General features: G+C 38.8%; 1 protein-coding gene across 16 annotated transcripts in view; it reads left to right on the forward strand.

Annotated features, from left to right (window-relative positions):
• Window positions 1-24,208, forward strand: part of SYT1 (synaptotagmin 1) — a 359,624-nt gene that overhangs the window by 279,849 nt on the left and 55,567 nt on the right. For all 16 annotated transcript variants that reach the window (XM_072864251.1, XM_072864194.1, XM_072864221.1 and 13 more), the window contains 2 exons: window positions 519-686; window positions 23,481-23,598. In XM_072864251.1, coding sequence (XP_072720352.1) covers window positions 519-686; window positions 23,481-23,598 — 286 coding nt within the window. The remainder of the gene's footprint in view (window positions 1-518; window positions 687-23,480; window positions 23,599-24,208) is intronic.

Raw genomic sequence — 24,208 nt, forward strand, 5'->3', positions numbered from 1 at the left:
ACCTTAGTGTCTACAGTGTGAAAGGTATAATAATGACAAATATGCCTTGGTAAGTAATAGGTAGTGGTACTGTGAGAGAACTATTTAGTGTCTAATTACTTTGTGTCAGATACAGTAAGCCGGTTCTGGTTTTTTCATCAGTCTCGGAGCTACCTATTTCTGAGTGATGACACTTGATTTATTGAGGGAAAGACACCATTGTGTGAAAAGTTCATGTGTCTTCAGTGCAAATAATTGGGCTTCCTGTTTCAGTTTCATCACCCACAAAATGATTTGAAGTAGAATGAGAAAAACCCGTGGAGTGATGAGTGAGCTGCCACATTGTTCTATCGAGTGCCAGAGCCTGGTCTCAAAAAATACTGCGTCTGGTGACTCTGAAACAAATACACCTCATAATTTTCTCTGCAGTTCAATTTACCTGAGATGACAGCTGATAAACCAAAGAAATAGATTTGCATTGTAGTGGACTGATCTTTATTGTCTCAGATACGGAGTTTGTCATTTTCTCTTCTTTGCAGGTGCCATACTCCGAGCTGGGTGGAAAAACTTTAGTGATGGCAGTTTATGACTTTGATCGTTTCTCCAAACATGATATCATTGGGGAATATAAGGTTGCGATGAACACAGTGGACTTCGGTCACGTCACTGAGGAGTGGAGGGACTTGCAAAGTGCAGAGAAGGAAGAGGTAAGAAAAACCAGACTTCCCCCCCCCCCCCAGGACACTTTTATCCTCAGCTAGAGAAACAGTCAAACTAGCAACATTTTTTTTGCCGAGACAGCTCCCATCTGTTATCAGCATTTCTCAGACTTACTTCACCTGATAAATTTTTGATAAGCATCTTTTCCAATACTCATTGAATGGTACATTCTCCTTTGCTAATCCTATTTTCAATCTTTGTGATACTTTATGCAACATATTAAGAAAGTTTTCATGAGTTTGACTTCTTCTTGAATTGATGCAGTTTGGGTACATAGAATTTGCATTTGAATTATAAGAGCAGTGTGCATTTAGGCTTCTTTGTGGCCCTAATCATTCTCAATGTTTGCATCTCAAGGCATCTTATTGTGCATGAAGATAATGGTAGGTTTTCATTGAAATACCTTATGGTTTTATTGAGCTGCTATGCAATCATATCCATTGATTAGAATTATGCATTTGACAAAGACCTTGGAACAGCATCTCACTCAAATATTAATCATCTTTTTTATTTTCCTCTCTGTGCCAACATTCTGTGGGTTCATTATTTAGTCGGTATAGTGCTACATGTACACAAGACACTTTTTGGAAATATTTCATCACTAAATTGTGCATCCTGTGAGGTTGTTCATACTGGCACATCCACCTTTTTGCTTATTATAAGACCATTTTGTACTCAGTTTTACATTACTTTTCCTTTTGATTGCTAGATAATATCTGCCCACTCATAACAGTCAGAGTGCACAGCGTGCTTCAATTCTCTGGTGGGAGAAGAAGGAATTGAGTCTGAGTTCCTCGTTGTCTAATTTAGCTAATAAGCTGCTTTGGATTCGAACCTTAGTTTCTGTAATTAAAGGGACGATCTCTGGATGAAATCTTTCTTTTAATACAAGTGAAGAAAACCTGAATATTGGATTTAGACTACAAGTTGTGAAAAATTCAGCAGATGCTGATCCATGCAGCCTTCTCAGATTTTCAAAAATGGTAGATTTCGGTCTTGCCTTTTTGAGTGTTTGTTTTTAAGGACTGTTATTTTCAGATGGCTTTCTTCTACTGCTTATTGATATGAAAGCCACTGCTACATTGAGACTATTCTGCATGGCATCATTTCATAGTGACAGCATTTGCAGGGCTCTCTTATTGCATGTGACATTGGTACCCATGCTTTATGGGGCATTTTTCTTCCACTCTTAGAGCTAAAGATGAAAATGAAAAAAAGAAAAAAAGGAAGTTTGCAGTTCAAGGGCCCTGTTCCTTTAAGGCCTCAGCATGCCAGAAAGCTAGAAATGTGAAATCAGAGTGTATTAATCCTTCCAAACTTTATTAAGTATCAAATTGGACTTTTACCACACTGTTGTGTGTGATATCAAAGTGTTTCATGTTTTTCTGTTTCAAAACACATAAAATAAGCCAAACACTATACAAAGAGGGATTGAAACTTTACCTTTTTAGTATAACTTTAAGCTTTTAGAACATAAACGATATCTCTATGTGCAGCTGACAGATGACATGGTATAGATTAGTGTGGGGTTTCATCTGTCTTGTGGCATAGAACATTGCCTCTTGAGTTTTCTAGCTGACGTCCACAGTAAGACCTGACTCGGTCGCTTGGTTGCTTCGTAAAGTTCATATCCTACTAATACAAAGTGATGATAACGTTGCTTGAAATACATATTGAACAGTGTGAGCTACTTATAAAAATGCATTCTGACTTGGAAAGAACTTTTTATTAAAACAGGAGGAAGTACTTAAAATAAATAATTCCTAAAGTATTTGGATATTAGGAGAGTATTACAGGAGCTTTGAATAGTTTGCAGTAGAGACGAAATCTAGGCTGTACCTTATTTGTGCTTTCAGAGCCCAAGTGAACTGACAGATCTGTATTTTTACATGTGTTTGTCATTTGTCTATACAAAAATATTTGCATGAGAGTCATGTTAGCTAGAAGAAACTAGCTTTTCTTAGTTCCCATTTGAGCCTCGGCCCTCAGCTTTCTTCAAATTTCAGGTACTATATATGCAGAAAAAAAACATTGTCATTTTTGTAGTGTTTTGATAGGGCTTTTTTGAAGTTGCTACTAATGCATGGCTTTTTTATTTATATGAAGCTAGGCAATATGATCCTATGAAAATATCATGAAAAACTGTGCTTACACCAACTCCCTAAATATTTTTTCATAATATAGGAGGTCTCCTGTTTCATTTTTGCATCTCTATGCCCATAAGCATGCAAGGTATCCAGTATATATGGGAAAATATCATAACTTAGATTAGTTGGAGACTTCATTAATCTTAGTTTTCTATATACTAGTTGTAGCTTTTCTGCAACAGCTCCTGAGCTCACTGTATAAATAAAAAGTGACCCCACAGAAACCAGTTACTCAACATGTAGGTAAGCCAAGTATATTTAATCCAAAAGGTCTTCAATTATTTTTGCTCTGTTATGGAACCTCTACTTCTGTCATATATATGTTAAGCCTGATTCAAAGAATTGCTTAGCCCAATTTGGAAAAGAAACCTCTACCAAGAACCAAGAGAGTTACATCTGTCAGTGGTTTGGGAGCTGTGTTTCACACGAAATGTCATTCATATTTCCATATTTGACTACTGCCAAGTACCTCACCATCTTCGATATTCTTGCCCCTGCTCTGCAGCAAAGATGCCAAACAAATTCTAGTACATTTTATGTGATAATAAATAGGGGACTGAGAGGGATGGGAGAGGTCCTGTTGCCATAAACTGTTATCAGCTGACACAGCAGACATTGCAGAATTCACAGCAGATATAGCTGCGACCAAGAAGTACCCTGGCTTCAGAATTAGCAAATACAGTACTGCGCACATAAAGGCTATTACCTAGGCCAAATGTGTGGCAACAGACATGTGCTTGTATCGTAGTAGTGATCATTAACATGATGTGGCAGTCTGGCTTACTAATTTTACGAAAACATGATAAAAATGGAATTAAAACCTAAAATGTAGGTTTCAATTCAATTGTCATACATTTTTGTTTTGAATCGGTTTGAATTAAAACCTAAAACTTAGGTTTTAATTCAAGCCGATTCAAAACAAAAATGTATGACCAATGTAATTCTATTACTACAAAAAAATCTCTTATAGACTATTCAACATGTTGTAATTGTGTAATTAATTTGTCCCTGAAAAGCACATCTGTATGTAATCTGCAATATTTGAAGAATTACATGTTTTATTTCCTTCTTTGCCCTTACAGCACTTAGGTAAGTTTGTCAGTTCTTAACAACCTAGCACTAACTAGATTTCTACATATGTTTGCAATTAATTATCAGATGCCAAACTATCCTTAATGTTTTCATTATGACCCCAAAACAAGATGCATACCAAAGCACATCAGTGGCAATTGTCACCCGTCACTTTGAAAGAACCATCTAGGTGGCATCAGTTGAACTGAGTATAAAAATCTTATTTTATTTCACTTTATGTAGAATTCAGTTGATGCACATCACAGAATACACAATTTAATTAACACTGCAATCATAGAGGGCAAAATCATTTTACAAGCGGTTACTCTTCCTTTTGCTCATAAAGCTCCACTGTACTTTCCATCCTTTTTTCTAAATGGGCTTGAAATTGATGGCAGAGGATGAAGGTTTAATGAAATATTTGAAGCTCTACCTCTCACGGCCCAGCCATTTGAATGGCATCTCTCTGACACTGCATTCTCTTCTGGGAAAGGTCTTATTAATATATTTATGTTGGTGAAGCACTTTGAAGGTACAAGGCTTTATGTAAGCATTTGTTATGACTGTGAGAAGGCTTTGGGAATGTATGAGTCTGTACAATGACTGCTAAATGTTGGGGAGGCCACTACAAATGAGCGGCATACCTTGAATCCTTTTTCCCTGGCTGCTTTTAGCTCTGCTGTCCTTGTGAATACATGGAGGTGATGGAGGTGATTTATCTAGCAGTCCTTCAGTCTCATATGACTGAGAGCATGGGAGGGAAGAGTGGTAGATACTGAAAGATTACTCACTTTTACCAAGTCTGACATATAATGGTTTGGGCACAGAGTGTTAAAAAACAGATGATAGGAGTTTACTCCTCTGTGTCATCTACCAGATGTCACTGCCATTAACTTTATCTGAGTACACACTGCATCCAATATCTGTTATCACTCCAGTACAGAAGGGCAGACAGACCTCTTCTTTGCTCACAGCAGTGTGAATCATACTGAGAGTCATCTTCTGCATACTTCAACTGATTTCCCTCCAGACATTTTGTTATATTGGCACTTAAGCTGAAAACCTGTTCTAGCAAACATTCCAAGAAACTTTAGGGAATATAAGGAAGAGCAGAAACAATTCTTTCCCTTGAAAGCAGTGGAGAGCAGAGCCTTCATCCAAGGATCTTCGACCTGCCAGTATCCACCACCAAGAGTTCTGCAGACCTCTTACGACTGTCATCAGATAAGACTCTGATCCTTATCTGATCAGGCATCCAGCATGGACAGGTTACATGATGGATGCATGCTCGTAGCACAGTGGGTTGTGATGGTATATTTTGGATGGAAATCTGCTGGAAAACATCAGCAAGATAGACAACAGCTTCTCTCCTACATGATCCCAAGCAGGAGAGATGCTACAATACTGCTTTGCAGAGATGCTACAATACTGCCTTGCAGATGGGTGAGGTGCAAGCAGTCTGCAGCTGGGGAGTGAAAGACTAGTTCTGTGAAGCTTGACATGTGCGCTATTCATGCAGATTGTTCTTTCCTTCTTCTTCAAAAACTGAAAGTTGAAGGAAGGAGATGGAAAAGTGGGCCTGAAATGAGTATATTTAATACCTCGGTATGCTTCATAGAAGTTGGAGAGTGACAAAGTTAGTAAGCTGTCTAGCTTATTGAATCCTCAGCACTGAAACTTGCAGAGAGTTAAGAGGAAAGGACATTTTTACAAATGTCACTGTCAAATCACAGCAGCAAATCACGGTCATTTTCTATTATATCAGAGATGGACAGATGATCTAATAGGCCTTTCCCATCTCTAATAACAACACTTAGTTCTTATACAGCTTTGCAGATAGCACAGTGCTTTGCAAAAGAAAGTATCATTATCCCTGTGGAGATGCTGTCAGAGTGTCAGACATTTTAAAATGTGAGGTCTCCTTTATTTAGCTATATATTATATTGGATCACTATGTTTTCTGCATGGTGTTCAAGTTTTCTCAAGTTCACTTCATCTTGTACCCAATTAAAACTTTAAAATGTTAAATCTAAGGGGTTTTTTAATTTTCAGATTTTGTGGCAGGGTTACATACAGTAAATGCACAATGCTGAACATATGTTCACCTAAGTACACAATGTTGAACATAAGTGCAACAGCTGTCCTGCAGAGGAAATGAATTTGATAGTGAGACAGGGAACAAAACAGAGGTTCTTAATATGAGGGAGATGGCTTAAGTTTGAGAATAAGCAAGCCTGATTTGAAATTCTTCAGCAGTTAATTAGTTGTTTTTCAGCTTGAAATTGAAGATATTGAACTGTTGTGATTTTAAAGGTAAAACCATATAACTCAAGTAGAGCAGTTTCAGTACTGTTTCAGGCTATTAGAATTATGCATTTCTTTTTTCACCTTTCATACTCAAAATGCTGACAATCCCACTATATACCTTTGTTGAGTATTCTTTTTCTTAACTCACTCTCTGGAAAAGACACCTACCTTAGGAGGTCAGAGGCTTTCTTGTGTTATAACAAAAAGAATGTAATTGGCTTACTTGAAATCAAAAGGGAATGTGTCTTGATTCATCTCAGACTGTCTGGCTTTACAGATATTAAATTCAAATACAGAGGACAGTAGACAAGAAGGAGAAGTTCCGTGATAAATTCAGGCTCTGCCGGGGCCCTTCTGTTTCTGAACAGTATTCATTCTGAGGATCAGAAAAATTTGTATTGCTTATTTGTCAAAAACATACTTATTACCAGTTAACTTTCAAGTGTGGAAGGGCATCTTGATGCTTAAACTGTGCTGACAAAGTAGAGCCTACACTTGGTGCGAAGCATCTCATGATCCATATGCAAAATAACAATAATTATATTAATGTTGATTCTAGACAAGGTATATTCCTAAAGACCTTGTAGAAAGTTACAAGGAAGGAATAATGGACAATTCCCCATCTCTGCCTCTTGAAGTTATTGTGTGGGTTTTTATTGCTCAAGTATAGGATATTTTTAAATGTTTAATAGAGGAGAGAGACCAGACCAGCCAAGGAGTTCAAAAGCACTGGACTTGGATGTTAAACGTACAGTGGCATTTGGAAAGCAATGTTCTGAATCACGTTTTCATAGGCTTTTGAGAAAGATGCTGAGAGGGATCAAAATCATCTTAGAGTTCTTCTTTAAAAGGCTTAAGCAGAATTTATATCACTTAGATGCTGGAAGTATTCTCCATGTACCTGCAAGTGATTTCATTCAGCTAGCTGATGTATCAGTCATTAGCATGGGTTGAAGTATATTCCAAGAGGAAGGCACTAAAGCTATGCTAGGAGGAGATCTTTTGGATGGCAGCTGCAGAAGCAATTCCAGGGAATTCAGCCATAATCGCAGAGTACTCCCAGCTATAAAGCTCTGTAATCTGGGAGGGATTGCAAATGCATCTGCAGAATCACCTGGTTGGTATGAAAGGACCACAGAACGTGCTATATATGAAATTTTCCTGCATTGTTCTCCACCCAGACTTTTATGTACTTACTTATTTTTCCAACTACCGGGATCAGTGAATGCATTATCCAGAGGCAGAAATTGCCTTTCTCATTGGCATTCTAGGCAGAAGCTTTGCAGTAGTCCAGGGTAATACCTTATTTCCCTTTCTCTCCTCCCTTTGCAAACCGACAGTGACAAAAATCGTTATCTGATTGCTGTTACAAACCAGGATCAGGAGCTAAGGGAAGCTGGCTGTATCAAAATATTCCATCATAAGTGTCATTAAAAGGACCTTCAGAACAGAGACCAGCATTTTAACAGTCACAAGGAAAGAGCAGCTCTCAGAAAGAAGACAACAGCTTTTTCACTAAAAGGTTGAGGCGTAGTATGCCACTCCGGTCTCCTCGCTTTGTTGTGCCCACTCCACATAGAAGTAAAAGATCTTGGTTTCCAGAAGCATCAGAGAAAGATGTATTTTTGAAAAGGTTAAAGACAAAGATTTAGGAACAGTGGTCTGAGAAAGAAATGGATTAGTCATTTTCTTCATTTTTTTCGTCTGTCAGCTCTTAAACACCAATTTAGACCATGTCAGGGATTACCATAGTAACCATTTAACCTCTTTTCAGAGCCTGTTGTGTTTCAGTTTAGTTCAATAATGAGCTTAACTGGCATTTGAAGCCCTTTGCATTGTACCTGTGACAGGAATTAGCACCAAATGCCCTTATTTTAGAGAAATCACAGTTAGAATCTAGAACATAATACTGTATTTTCAGTTTTGTGGTATTAGGCTTTTACTGGTTTTATGCTAATATTTTTCAGAGATAGAGTACATGAATTTAGGATGTATTACCAGGTCTTATTTCTAGGCTAAATAGATGACAGACAGCGATAACTCATTCCTACAGTTACCTGTTCGATTGTATCATAAAAGTCAGCCTTCCACCAAAGGCCAAAGACATTCCTCACATTGGCTGATGTGCTGTTGGTATGTTACAGGTGATGCAGCTGGGTGGTTTTAGTGCAATCAACCCTGTACTTCTTTCCTCTTTCTTTTCCATGGCCTTCTGCAGCTTACTCTGTGATTGTTATTATCATAACTAGAGAAACACTCAGGACATGATGATTTAAATTAGATTCTAAAAACCTTTGGAATAGCATAGCCTTTTTCTCTTGTTCATGTCTAATTCAGTCTTGGCAGGATGCTGTTGTACAAAATAATAACTTGCAGAAAAAGCCCTTTTCATAGAATATCTCTGTTTCTGCATTTTATGCATTCTTCTCTTGTATGTTAATGGAGAACTGACATTTCCAGTTTTTAAGATCTTGCAGTCTACGACATACACACCGTTCTTTTTGACGGACTGATTATGGCTAGTCTTTCACTTTCAATCACACAAATCAAAGCAAATATTATTATTATTGCATGTTCATAGGTAACTCTACATCTTACATAAGATTTAAAGAGATTAACAAGATAGGAGTAATGCCACTTCAAGAATGATGCCACTCTCTAAAGATGAAACCATTTCTCCTCTCTCTCTGTCCAGACTTTCACAGCACTAACCACAAAATCATAAAATGCTCTCAGTTTCTTATTCTTTTAAGTTTTTTTTTCTTTTTTTAACTACCATCATTCTGTACATCCGAGTTGAGTCAGTTAATTATTAAGCTTCACTTTTTAGCCTCCACAGTCTAAAGTATCTATGTTGGCCAGTTTTTAGTATCTATGTTGACCAGAGATCAAACTTCTGTGAATCACTCCACCTCCTCACTTCTCAACATATTTTCACTCTGTGTATATGTGTGCAACTAAGATGTAGACCTGAGTATGGAGCAGAAATACATCTTCTGTGATGGAAGCTTTTGTGCAGACTTCAATAGTTTTGTGAGCGGCCTTTAATTGCATTAACTGGGACTTTTTGTTTCAGATGGCTGCCTGGCTGGCTCATTTGCTAGATGGATGGAGCAGTACAGTAGTTGTTCTGTCCTCTCCACTGACAGAGTTTCCAGAGTAGGACTTTTTCCTGTGGAGGGCTTGAGTATGGTCAGTGCCACAGAATTACTACTCCTGCTGTCTGCTTAAAGCAGAACACAACTCACTTTGAGCTACAATCGTCAGTGCGCAGATGAAATTAATTTCTGATCTCCTTTTTGAACCCAGATGTTGTCTGTATGTGCTTCTTGCTGACCAAGCACTAGATGAAGAGAAATACCTGAAACTGAATCCAGTGACATGGAGGCCAAGACTTTTTCCTTGAGCATTATGTCTGCAATTACAATTACAGAAATAGTGCCAAAGGCAAGGAGTTTCCAAACTAGCAGTGAGGAAAAGAGTTCAAAGTGGTATGTTATTGCTGCTTGATCGGCTGGATGCATTCGTGTACAACAGAACAGAATTAGGAGTTACTGCTACTTCCACTGTCATTGATAATGGCAACTAAATTTGGGAACACTTCTCTAGTGCCTTTTTCCACTTGTGACTGACCTTGAGTTCAAATCTCTTCTTCTTAGATAGAGACCTTGCCATAAAATTCTAACCTAAGTCATTCCCTAGACCATTACAATTATGTGGGGTTTATAACTTGCTTTTGATGCCACCAGCATAGAACATGGCACTGCAGCTTCTCAGTGGTATGGATGGCAGTGAGCAGGCGGCGCCTGAGCTTCCCATTAGATCCTTAACCAATTTTAGGTGCTACTTAAATTGCTTCTGGTAATCTTCAGAGCTACTGGGTTGTCTGGCATCCAGTTATTTTTACCTTTGTTTTTCCATATCTTCTTCAGTAAATGTGAAAATTAACAGGAGGATCTCTGTTGGTGAGTGGAGCTCAGGCTCCAAAACTGGCAGCAGCTCATTTTCATGTGAGTGCCCTGAGGTCTGCAGCTGACATCCCCTGTCTGTTAATGCCCAGCCCAGAATTAGATAGCAGCGGATTATGCTGAAAGTGTTTTTATTCATTCAGACTTTCACATTAATCAGTCAGGCCGAACATTAGTTTTCTGTGATTTTTTAGAGCAGGCACGTTTTCCAGGAGATGTGGGTCATTTGAATTAATTTTGATTACTCTAATTTTTTTGCTTGTACTTATTGTACAGAAAATAGGTACAACTATTACAATTCTGTGACACAATGTAAGAGCTGCGGTTCTTCCACAGCACAAGAGGGCAAACTACCTCCTGGGGTGCATCAAACACAGCATAACCAGCCAGTCAAAAGAGGTGATTATCCCACTGTATTCAGCATTGGTGCGGCCTCACCTTGAGTGCTGTGTGCAGTTCTGGGCCCCACAATTTAAGAAGGATGTTCAGGTCCTTGAATGCATCCAGAGGAGGGCAACAAAGCTGGTCAAAGGGCTGTAAGACATGTCCTGTGAGGAGTGGCTAAGGACTTTGGGTTTGTCTAGTTTGGAGAAAAGGAGGCTGAGGGGTGACCTCATTGCTCTCTCCAGCTTCTTGAGGAGGGGAAGTGGAGAGGGAGGTGCTGATCTCTTCTCCCTGGTATCCAGTGACAGGACATGTGGGAATGGTTCAAAGCTGCACCAGGGGAGGTTTAGGTTGGACATTAGGAAGCATTTCTTTACCGACAGGGTGGTCAAACACCAGAACAGGCTTCCTGGAGAGGTGGTCGATGCCCCAAGCCTGTCAGTGTTTAAGAGGCATTTGGACAATGCCCTTAATAATGTGCTTTAATTGTTGGTCAGCCCTGAGGTGCTCTGGCAGTTGGACTAGATGATCACTGTAGGTCCCCTCCAATGGAAATATTCTATTCTATTCTACATCTCTGTAACCCATTATTTCTTTCTTGTCGTAGTAGATTTTCATCCCTGCATTTTCTTTTTCTATCACTCTTAAACATTAACTTGTATATGACAATATGTGAAAGCCCTCCAAAAAACTCCACCTGTAACTTCATGTGCCATCCAAATATGCGCATGCTTCCCCATCCTCTTTTATTTACAATGAGGACCAATTTGTCTCATTGCAATTTGATATAGCAAATGATGATGTGTCTCTAGATATAGAATCATAGTTTTCTACATATCTTTTAAATCATTAAATCATTTAAAATCTCTTAAAGACAGGATTATTTCTTCAGAATGTCTGTCTGTGATACTAAACAATTAGTTGATTTCTTAATGGAGAACTGTATGCTTTTAGTTTTATCCGTCAGCCTAAAGGAAAAATATGCACCTTTAGTGTATTGGAAGTTACAACTTTTACGTTTAAAATTATAACATCCCCAAATTAATATTTTCTGATGTATGATAATTGTAAATGAGAACAGGTTTTAATTAAGCTCTACTAGGTTTGCTGCAACAATTGTATGTTCTGGAATGACTTGAGAATATTGGCTTCCTGCTTGGATTTCAGCTGTAGAGTTCTAGAGTTGGCATAAGTTCCTGCGAGCACAAACACCAGTCACATTATGTAAGAATTTAAGGCTCTGAAACTTCCCTGTTTATATGTTCCCTATCATGAAAACTAGCTGTTAATCAGCCTCAAGCACAATCACTACATATAAAGCTGTGAATATCTTGTGTGTAAACACTGGGACATGCTCCTTAGACTTTTAGCCTTGGGTTCATTGCCAGAAGGCACCACTATATGAGCTCTTACAACTTGCTGAGGATGACAGGTCTTTAAATCTGATCTATTTTATTTGCATTGAGCCTAGGCTAGCTAACATTAAAATTTTATTTCTGCAAAAAAATCTCCCATTTCAAAAACCTTTGTTTTGTTTAGAAATACTACTATTTCTTATCAAATAGGGTATTTTTCTAAATGAGGCAAGGTGGTCTGCCCTAAATGTGGAGGACTCCTAGATCTTCAAGGAACATTTTAAAGAACCTCCTATAATCTAACTCAATCTAGGAAACAGGCAGCATCCAGGAGATAGTAGTGTTCCCTTTGTGCCAAGTTGGGAGGAAGGAGAGTGGCGCAAGGAGACCCCCTTACAAACTTGAAAGTTAGACCTTGCTTGGTTTTGGAGCAAGGAGCTAGAAACCCTCTGAGTCTCAGCCCATGGCATTTTGTCCTGGCTGCATGACCATAGACTGCAAACTCCAAAAGCTCAGATTTCCTCGTGGCATCCTGACTTTCAGCATTATCCTGCATGTTTTTAATGGAAGTTCACCAAAACCAAGTCTCCTGTGACACATTTTAATATCATCTAATCAGAATTTTGAGGAAATTCCACTGGAAAATTCTGCATGAGACCTTACTGACAAAGGTTACAAAGAGAAGGCTGCTGACGGTAGACCAGTGCTTGTTATAGGCAGCTTTGCGCGTCTGCTGGAAAACTCTTAGAGGGTCTTCAAACCCAAAGAGGTTGCAAGTTACTGATTAAGACATCAGTAGATGGAGAAAATAACACATCTGTTATAGCTTCAGCAGTTACTCTGTCTCTCTGTTAAAAATCTGTACTTTATTTGTTATTTGGATGTTACTGGATTCTACTCCAAGTCACTGATTCTTGTTATGCCCTTCTTCAGTAGATTCAAGCCATTTAATACATGATGTTTCCTCTTCTCTACAGTGCTTATGCACTGTAATCAAGACACTTCCAATCCTCTTTTCAGAAAGCTGCAGAAATTCTTCTTTTATGTTTCTCACAATCAAGCTTTTTCTCCATTTTTCCAATAAAAGTTGTGACTTTTTACCTCTTTTGTAGTTTTCAGCATCTTAAAAAAAATATATGTACACAAGGACTGTGTGCAGTATACTTTGTATCTTTGCCAGACAGGCAAAGTCACCAGCTACTTTGGCTCACTTCTACTATAGAGAGTTTTGCACAGCATTACACCAGCAGTTCATTGTCTGTAGCTTATGACCCTAAATCCTCAGCAGGAGGCACTGCCTTGTAACATATATTTCCTGATTCAGTAGATACTTAGAAATAGTCTTGAGTTCTTTGTCTTAGGATGTAGAATTTTTGCTTTTGGCTGTATGAAAATGTACTCTGTGTGACTGGTTACAGCTAAGTGATTTAGCACTTTCTCTCTGACCAACCTGTCGCATTACTATTTACCATTACGTTCATTCTTGTATCACCTGCTTACTTTATCAGCAGAAATGTCTTCCACATCTGCAAAAACAGCAGTAGACCTTGAACAGAGCAAAAAAAAATTTTTGCATGTTTCCTTCATCAACCAAATTTACAATCTTATCAAAGAATGAATCTGGTTTTAGTTGAAAAGACCTGTTTTCCATAAAACCATGTGACTTCACATTCATTATATTCCATATCCTTTAAACCATCCTTAATGGAAACTTTTGTGAGTTGTTCCTTTGTTTCATCTGGGTTCAATAAAAGGCAAATGGTTGATAGATACCTCCTTCATCCCATTTGGCCTTTTTTGAGTAAGATGGGCATAACATTAGCACAGTTCCAGTCTTCTGGAATTTCCCTTGTGGTCTAAGATTTATTAAAAATGAACATCATTGAGGCAGAGATCTCATGATAAGTACAGTCTTCTTTCCTAGATTTTTATAGATGACTGCAGTGACCTCTTTCTTTTTACTGAAGAGATTAATGAAATTCAGTGTGTGGTACTGATTGCTATGATGACCTTTGATGAGCTGTCTTGTCTTCCTAAAGAATGTGTTAAGACAGTTTTTCAAAGTGAAATAGCCAGGGGAAGTGGAGTAATAAAAGAGGTTCTTGCCAGTATGTATTTATCAAAAAACTTGAATATATTTCAGTAGTTTCATAAAAATATATTTTTGAGTGCTTAGTTTAAGAAGCGGATATGAGCCTGGTAAGGGTAAGTCAATAGATTTGAATACACAGCACTAGTTAGAAGGAACTCATTCTTGAACTGAGCACAAATATTTAACAAGCTGAACTGAAAACTTATAATGCAAGAGGTTGCAGAAGGAGGCATGTATTAGTTTCTTCATTTCGACTGGAACCAAAGACAAAAATATTGAAGTTATCTGAGAGAGTATTTTACATATTTCTGACTTTCCTGAAACTAGGAAGCACTAGAGCAAGAGTGCCTCTGAGCTTTTCTGAGGGTTTTCAGCTTGCCTCTTTTCCAGCTGCATATCCTTTACCCCATCTCGTATTTTGGGGAAGTTTTGATGATCTGGAAAAATCTCCAGTACAAAAATTAGTAAGAGAGGACAATGTAAGAAAACTTTCTAAATGAAGAGCGATGATACAGAAAGGGATTTCAAATCCTGCCCATGCTTGTAGCACAGAAACAGTGGATGGAAATAAAAGATGGCATTGACTTGGGTGAAAGCCTTCTTCATCTTGATAAATTACAGGTGGAGAACTGTCTTGTCATAAGCTTCACCTATCAGCTGTTAACATACATCAGCTATCTGTGGTTTTCCCATTAACAAATCCAGTTCCTTTTCAGCTTGCTGGAAAGTCCCCTGGTCTGTAGCCCTTTCTAGGTCACCACTGTGGCTGCAGTGCAGTGAGGATCCTGACCTACCTGTATGGCTGAGTTGTCTTCTTGTGAAAATAAAAGCACAAGCTGGGTTTGGCACAGAACTGTGTTGCGTGCTACCCTGGAAGCTGGGGAGCATGGTAAGAAGGCTCCTGTAAATCTAATGGAAAGCAATGCCTTAAAGAGGATAGATACTCAGATTCTTGCCCTGTTCAGGGAAACCCTTGAGCACATGCCGGGTCTTCACGAGTTCTGTTTGGCCTCCTGCTTCTAGTTTTAGAGCAGTGACATCATGTACTGCCTCTTGCCTAATTGCCAATTCAGGAGATTTTGGAGGAGGCTGCTGTATTGTGTGGCGTTTGTGATTGGGGTCATGGAAGGGAGCTGGAGATAGTGCTGGGGGGCGTTATGGAGGAGCATGCAAGCTGAACTGGTGTTAGAGCAAGCAAGAGATGAGAGAAAGGAGGACATATATCTGCGGGAGTTGAGTGAACCAGGCTGTGTTAGTGTCACTGCAAAAGGAACCATTTATTTATAATGTAGCTGGGACTGGTACAAGGTGCGAGGTATTTTTGTCTTGGTAGTTTGTTACAGAGGAAAGGGAAGAAGATAGCTGGCTACAAAGGTAATCCACAAATTCCACTGAATTTCTCTTTGTGGTTGCAGATCAAATAGAAATATACTGTATAGCTTCAGTAATGGAGGAACTGAATTCACCTGATAGTCTTTCCCTGAGGCTGTTGAATTTCAGCAGAATTTACCAGCAGCCATAGAGGATTACTCATTCCATCATGCCAATCGTTCCCACCTACTGGTTTGTTTAATCTGTTTGTTCTGTCTTTCATTAATCGATAATGTATGGGCATTGTTGCAAGGACTCCGTTCATGCCAGGTTTTTAATACACTACCACATCCAGTGGTACATCTTACAAGTAAGAAATAGGTAATTGATTGGTTCTTAATTACAGTTCTCTGCTGTCTACCGATCCTGTATATTTTTGGATGTCTGCTGTAATTTCAATCCATAATCTAAAGTTTTGGAGTCAGTCGCTTTTGGAAACTAAGACACTCTTGGTAGTAGAAACTACACTAATTAGTCATTAAGGTTCCCATACTTACTACAAGAGATGTTTTCAGATCAAGCAAGGGTACTGGTACTGTGGCTTCCTGTAGCCTATCACAGGACAAGGATTTTCTGTAAAGTGACTGCAATGCACATATAATATTCCAATAATTATGGAAAAGCTTTGTGATTTGACTTCTCACGGTGTCTGATAAGCCAAAAAAAAAAATCTTTCAAGTGTATTACATTTCCTTTCAATTTTGTACTTATACTACTCACTAGAAGACTAGCCTTGTGACATGCTATAGTTAATAAGTTTTCCATGCTGTCAGAAGTAATAATATTAATGTGACATTCAGTTAAATTAATTTTGTTTTGTGCACTGGCCTGCATAAACGTGAGTGACATTTAGAAATATGATCAGGCAGGAGCTGAGGAGAAGCCAAGTGGCAAAATAGAATGAGATTCAATCATTAAAGCAGAGCAGCCAGCTGCAAGCATTTGTGGGTAGGCAGAGTTACAGAAAACCAGGCTATGATGTTCGGGCATATATATATTTCTTTTAATTCATTCCTCCCTTTCTCGTTTATATAAGAAATTAATTTTCTTCTTGTTTAATTAAGAACTCTGTATGTTTGGTAGCATGGTCTCTTGTTTGGAAATTAAAGAGTGCATTTCTGCTAATCTTTGATTTCAAGTGCCGTCAGCCACAGCATTTCTCATTTTGCAAGAGGCAGCTGATTGTAATGCTTTTAAACTGATGACTGTGAAGTGTCATTTTCTACTAATACTAACAATGTTTTCTCTTTCCATTTCCTCTGCTTTTTAGAAAGCAGTAATAGAAGTGCTTTCTCTAAACAGTTAAAAATGTAATGAAGAGGACTAAAAGGAGAAAGCTGACAAAACCTGACTCGTTAATTTTTTAATAACATTGCTGGTTCAAATTATTGCCCAACTTGCTTTCAAGTCCGATTTACCATTGTGTGGGAGAATATTACGTAATTAGGGCAATTAAAAGAAACACAACCTAGTACCTTTATATATATATATTGCAATAAGAAGACAGAGATTTGTGAAGAATTTCTATGTCAAGTAGTGATGTTCAGAGGAAAAAAAAAAAAGATAAAAAAGAAGTAGATTTTATTTCCACAGAAAGATCCTGCCAGGTCTGTTCCCTTTAAGCAAAAGTAAAAAGTAGTGATGGCATACAGAAGTTGTATCACAAAGGAGTTAGAGAGTAGGACTGTAGTAGGAAAATCAGTCAAAAGGAATATGCAATTAAAACATTTCTTTTGGCTCTTCCTCACTCCTGCTTTATACCATGACTGTATCCCTACAGATACCACCTCCTGATACCTTTAATAAATTCACTTCATTTGAAAGATTGTTCCCTGCCTGCCCTAAAACTTCTCCCTTTTAAAACTTACCTCATGGACCTTTGCTTCTATTTCTGTTCTCTGTTCACCTAGCATCAGTCTTCTTTCCATCTCTTTTTTAGCCTGTTGTCACTGCTAATCCCTTTTTTACAGCATCCGAAACAAGCCCTCTGGATCTTTGCCTCAAGAACCCTCTGTTTCTTCCAAGGTCTCCTGCTGTAACCTATTTCACTTTGCTTTGCTTCTTAATTTACTTGTTATGTGGCTTGTAACTGAACACTTTACATTAACGGGAGCTTCCTTTTATGGCCAAGTTTGCACATTTGAAGAGGGTATAACCTATGAAGACATTTCTGAAATAACGTTAGTAAAAGCAAACAGGAGAGACTTTTGCTCACAGACATTCTGTACTTCCATTTTGTAAGACAAGTGGGTTATTCCTGCAAATAAAGACTGATCCTTGAATAAGGAAACATGCAGTAGGGCATTGTCTGTTCATGTTTTATTGTTTTCAAATACTTTCTTCAAAAGTGCAGTAGGTACAGTCATGAAGAAGGTTATTCCTTCTCTCCAGAAGCATTTAGCACCTATTTACTGCTAGCTGTATAACAGCGTGGCTGCTCCGTTCATGGGCATGAAATTCTTTTAGACAGCAAAGGAATTACTCTGCTTGTCAGATTAATGGTTTAGTTGTTAAAGTCCTTAAGTTTATATTGACTGGGTTTATAGTTAACATTTTGCAAGTCCGAAATAGCTACTTCTGTAATCAGCCTTTTGATTAAGGAGGCTGGGGAGAATCTCCTATTTGCTCCCAGTACTTTATCCCAAAAGTAGTTCATAGACTTTGGGGTACAGTGGTACTTGGTGTGCATACATATTCATGTGATAGTCTCCAAAAGTGCTATAATAACGGCCTCACACATCAGCTCCAGCTTTTCTTCCTCTTTCCGGATCTCCTTTATCTTTCCCTGCTGCACCATCTATTTCTAGCCTATTTATGCAAACTGAGTTTTAAGAGCTTCTTGCTCACTTCCCACTCCTTTGCCTAATTGTGGCAGAATCGTCTGCATATTGTGGGGTCATTTGGTCCCTGATTTGCAAGCATAAGAGAAAAAGATTGTCTTTCTTTCCTTATTGTACCTATTGCAGGTTTGAAATTTTCTGCTTTGTTCTTTAACCATATTTATAAAAAATTCAGTGCCTTTGAAACTGGTAACATTAAGGACAGCTGCTGTGGCAATACAATTTCAGGCTTAAAGAAAAAGGGGGAGCCCAACAAACCAGTATTTCCTTTTCCCAGTATGATCCCTATTTGTCCTGGGAGGTGTGGAGGAGCAATATTTTCCCAGTTGTAGATCCCAGCTATGTGTATGAGTTGCTAATTCTGCCCACTTGCTATGGTGGCTTAATTGAAGTTGTGGCCAGTCCGTGTCATCCATTTCTGCATCCATGTGATTCTGTTACTAGTATTATTGTGACACGTTTGCGGCTTAATGTATTAATGGTTTACATGCCAAGATAAGGAATTTGTTGGATTTGGATCCAACATGGATCTCCATGTGTAGACGGAATACGATGGCCTCAAAACTGTCTGAAGCCTGTGGATATGGGAATTCGGATTAGATTCTGCCGTTACAGTTTACCCAGGTTTCCTGAATTTGAAAGACTCTAATTTAGCTTGTAACCCACCTTTATGCTGTTCCTGTTTTCTCCACAGAGTTTTAAAACATTTTGGTTGGTGCAAAAACTATACAGTGAACATTAGGAGCTTCTATTGAAAATTTGATTTGTGGAATATTGTATTTTGGGTCTTCACCCACAAACCACATCCTGTTGTGTTTCTCTCTGGCTTATGCAAATATCCACAATCAAAACCAGGTATTGAAATTGGAAACCCACCTCACTGTGTTTATATCCTTCCTCTGCTGACTATTTTGGAGTCTTAGATCCAATTAGGAAAAAGCATACGGTGCTGTGGCTTATTATTTTGGTATTGTTTTACCAAGAGAGCTGCAAGCATCAACTTTCCTGTAATATCTTCCACAAAAATGTGGAGAATGTTTGTAATAAGAAGATAGATATCGCTGTTAGAGATTCTGCAGTGCGAATGAGAGTAATCTGCATAAATAGCATTTTTCTCTGTAGCTCATTAGGAGAGTATACTGTCAAGGCAAAAATGACTACTGACAAATACAAGAAGAAACATGAGACAGACAGGAGCCACTTAGAGTCATCTCTAAAAAGTCTAGGTTCTCAACAGGACTTCAAACATCCTTTTCTAAGGTGAAGAAGTGTTACCAGTGCTGTCTATGTATGTCATTTATGTTCTGCTCCATTGCATCCTCTTTAAATGTAATGAAGTTATGAAGTTGCTTAGATGGAGGGAGTCTTTTGATTGGTGTTTAGGCATTATACGTGAATAGGTTAATGTCTATGAACCTCCCAGTTGGAAGTTTCTAACGCTAACTTACAGTTTCCATCAGAGATCAAAGTAATTTACTAACATAAATTATTTATACATAGGGCTGAAAGAAATTCATAATAACAATAAGGCACCTCCATGAGATAATCACCATACCAGAAGCACTCTTCTGTGCCTCATAGCCCTGCAGGGGTTTGTAATTATCTCCTGCAAACCACACCTCTAGTGATTGCTTTGTGTTGCTTCATCGCAGTGCTGCCACTTGCAGTATTTTGCCTGACAAATATTTTTAAAATAAAAAAAAAAAGCTTAGGAATAGAGAACTTGTGGCAGTCATGCAAAGAGAAAATGTTGAAAGTACAAGAAATATTGAAGAAACGCAGTTAATACAGATTTTAGTAACAACAAAAAAGTACTAAACGTGATTCTGTAAGCATTTAAAGAGGTACCTATGCTTTTTCTTCAAGTTATTCACTGGAATGAGCCCATCATCTGCTGCCATTTCCCATGGCTTGCTGGTGATCTATGGAAAACTGGCTGTTTACGTGATGCTGGCTTCTTCTCTGTGCTTCCTGCAGCTAAAATTACATTAAAAGAGGCTAGAAATGCATTAAATGCTCTCATAAAATTATTCTTCTGTGTAGACAACTGCAGTATTTGCACAGAAGCATAACATGATTACAGATGGAGAAAGGCTGGTGAGAGGTGATGGTCTCTGTGGCAATAACTGTGTTTGTAAAGTGCCTTCTCCAGCCTCTGCTGAAGGACTTAGATCAGAAACAGCAACCCTAACACCATTTTATGTTTACTAAACACACTCTAGTCTCAACACAAGTACAAAAAAAAAAAAAAGGAAACCAACAAAACCCCAATCAAAGGAACAATTAGAAGCATGGTATTGATTTAAAAGTACCTTCCAAAATAGATGTTTAGATAGTCTGTCAATGAGGTGCATTTCTGAGGAATACAGGGGAATACAAGTTCCTGTGCTGCTACGACTAAAGCTCTGCCTAGTGAGTCTAGAGGTGAGGGCAGAGCCCTTGAATGTTGGGTGATACGTGAGTACAAAGGTCTCTAAGATGGGGGACTAAAACGAGCTTCCAAATATACCCTGTTTCAGTCTTATTCAGAGCCCCATGAATCAACCAGGCTAATTTAAACCAAGTCTACCATGTAATTGAACAGTGACCGCAGAGAAGACTGAGCAGCTGGGTGAGCTGTGATCATGATAACACAAATCAATAAGCAATTGATTTCTTCCATTCTGAACAAGCTGCAAGTGATAGATCAACTTCACCATTAGCCTAGCCAATGTGGATTTCCAAAACTGAATGTCAGGGGAACAGGAGCGTATTTTGCTGTCACCGTGCCATTCCAGGCTCAGTTAGAGCTGAGCACGAGCTATGCAGATCACACGGCTGAAATCCATATTTCCATGATCTGAATCTATGCTGGGATTTATAACAGTATACGCAGACAGGGAGGAATAGTAAGTCCTTCCATAGAAGTGCAGTCCATGCTGTGAAAGACATCTTAGGTTATTCTAGATATGAGTTAAAAATGTAGATTTTCTGATATTAGGATCTCTTCTTTTGAGCAAGGTCATAATATCATTATAGCCCTCCTGGGTCAGATAGAGGTCTCGAAGATACTGGTCAGCAAGGAGCCCCTTTCCAGCCTGGAGAGTCCTGATCTACTTAGCTGTTCCTTCGGCAGAAGCTGTGTCATATCTTTGATCATTCCTGCTGCTTTTCTTGGAATCTTTCCCAATTCTCTCATATCCTTTTTGAGGTGGGTAGGGCACCATAACTGCACCAGTTTTCAAGATACTGGCATGTGTGCATTTTGACAGTGTTTTTATACATGATACACACATTTAACGTCGAGCTATTTTGTCGTGTTCTCTCTGAGCATTTCCTAATTATACATAACTGTTTGTTCTGTATGTTTTCTGACCACTGGTGATCACTGAGTTGATGTTTTGCAGGGAACTATCTATTACAGTCCCTGGGTCTCATTCACAACTTGTAATAATCAATTCAGTCTGTCACTTTACAGGTGTTGCATTATTATTGCAGTTTCTAAGTTTTTTTAAATTAAAAGCAACAATAACTACATGATGCCGTTCTTATATATACCTCTCCAGTCTTTTGTTGGGAACAACAAAGACTCCCACGTCTTCCTGAATCCTCAGGAAGTCTTCCGAGACAAGCCCACACACCTTTTGGTAAGGGAGGAAGATGTAAACTCTGAAGTATAGCTGAGTATCTGGCATGCATCCTTCAGTTGGATATACTGCAGATGCTTATCCAAACCTGGATAAAAAGTGACTGTGTGTAAGAGCTATTGAGAGAAGAACTGCCACTGATGCTGAAAATTTGGCTTAGTGGATAAAGTTCAGTTTCTCTTAAATGACTTGGAAGCTCGAGCTCCTGGTTGCGTGAACATTTTAGTTCCTTTTACATGGATGGTAAAGTCCTTAGGACATGGGCTGTCTTTTCTCTAGGAAATACCCACTACATCCACGAATATGTGAGCCGGTTGCTCTCAGTAGTGTTCCCCCAGCTTTTTAGGTAAGGTTATGACTTTGCCTTTTTCCCCTTGGCTGTTTAAACCTGATAAATTGCCATGTTCTTTTTGCATTTGTGGTACGGGCAAAAGGTGTATAATTCCTGCAGAAAAATTACCTACTGTCTTCACAAAAAGCTTGGATACACCCCCAAAACTTTTCAACGACCAACCTTCCAATTTATTCTAACAAAACACTGGAACCAAAGAGATATATCTTGATAGAAATGTACTTTATACTCTACTGCCAGAATAAATTGTGGAAACAGACATGTGCCATAAGGACTACTGTCTTTGAAAGAGAAACATTGCTGTCTGAAACGCTTTATTGGACTGTTCAGTGTAACCTGCTTCTTCTTGTCTCAAAAGCAACCTTGTTACCCCCCTAGAGATACCGTTGTGCCTGAAAGGAAGGAGGAAAGCAGCTCAGATCATCCTAGTGATCGTTTCTAAGCAGTACTCTCCTCTTTTCTCTCTCTCTCTCTCGTATCTGCAAGTTCAAATCTATTACTCCTCCTTTTAAAACAAAGTTCCTGTAATTCTGAACATAATTCAGCCTTTCGCTCTTTGCTAGGACTGTTAGGAAGGTACTAAGCAATGAATTGCAAAAGGTTGCATTGGGCAGGATCCCAGAGGATAGGCTGCAAGGCTGAAGGCAAAACCAAATCCTTCCAACCACTCCTGATGTGAGGAGGGATGCACCGTGTGCTTTCCCAGCCTATATCTGCCTTTTTTTTTTTTGCCTGTCAGAAGACAAGTCTTTTTTTATACTGAATGTTTTGTGCTTTGTGGTTTTTGTACTTTTTGCTTTTGTGACAAAGTGTGATGAGAGATCCAGGTTACTGTTTCGCAGAAAGCAGTCTAGTGGTTGTGTGTGCGTGGGTGTTAATTGATTTCCACTGAAACACAACCTGAAAAAAAAACCCAGTCATGACTTGGTTTAAAGGGCAAACAGTATTTGCGGGACCCTGATTGTCAGGGGTGAAATATAGGGCTGGCTGCAGTATAACTTACTTTGCAGCCAGCACATATCTTGTCATTTGGCTCTGTACACAATAGTTGCTGTGAACTCCAGTTGCTGCAACAGACTTGAGGTTATCAAGGATTTAAGCTGGGCAACTTTTGGCAGATATCTCATGTTGTTCATTTGAATGTTTTGTTTAACAATAGGAGTTTGAGATGTAAACCTGTTAATTTTCTGTGGGGCTCTCACAATTGTCTTTTTAAAAGGTACAAAAAATGATTAAAATATAACACCATGTCTTGTTTGTTTTCACAGCAAGAAAAACTGGGTGATATCTGCTTCTCCCTCCGTTATGTGCCTACTGCTGGCAAACTGACTGTCGTCATTCTGGAGGCAAAGAACCTGAAGAAGATGGATGTCGGTGGACTATCAGGTACGTGCATGAAAATCTGCTTGTAGATTTTGCAGGCTTGTAAAGGCAGAAAATCAACTCATTTTCTATTGGACATCTCTTGGTTGAGAAGGTAAGGGCTCTTGTTCACCGTCTGAAAAATGGGGTTTGTGTTTTATGAAAGTTAAGGCATGACTGAGTATATCAGAACTCATTCTAGCTTAAAAAAAGGAATTTCATTATAACATTGCATTCCACTCCAAGACAAGGTCTGAAGAGTTAAACAGTCAGATGACAGTGCAAGCTCTCTCTACTTTCCTTCTCTCCTGTTGCCTGGAGATAAATACAGACTATTCAGGCAAGAGAAAAAAAATCTGACTGCAATTCCTATTGTCTGTTTAATCTCACAAAACGTGAGCATTTCCCTGCAATGTTACTGATAATACATAATAGAGGAACTCACCACAGGTCACCATGCTGACTGCTGGTTGAGGTGCTAGGATAATTGTTCCTACATTTGAAGGGCTCAGGTGTGATTGCTCCCATGCGCAGAGTTGGGAGTGCTCTGCATTTGCATACACACCAGCAATCAAAATGACAGTCTTGCACTTGTGGTGGTCAGTGAGGTTGGTACCTCCAACATGTTCAGTAC

Source organism: Ciconia boyciana, chromosome 1, assembly GCF_034638445.1.
Source record: "Ciconia boyciana chromosome 1, ASM3463844v1, whole genome shotgun sequence".
Classification (NCBI taxonomy): Eukaryota; Metazoa; Chordata; class Aves; order Ciconiiformes; family Ciconiidae; genus Ciconia; species Ciconia boyciana.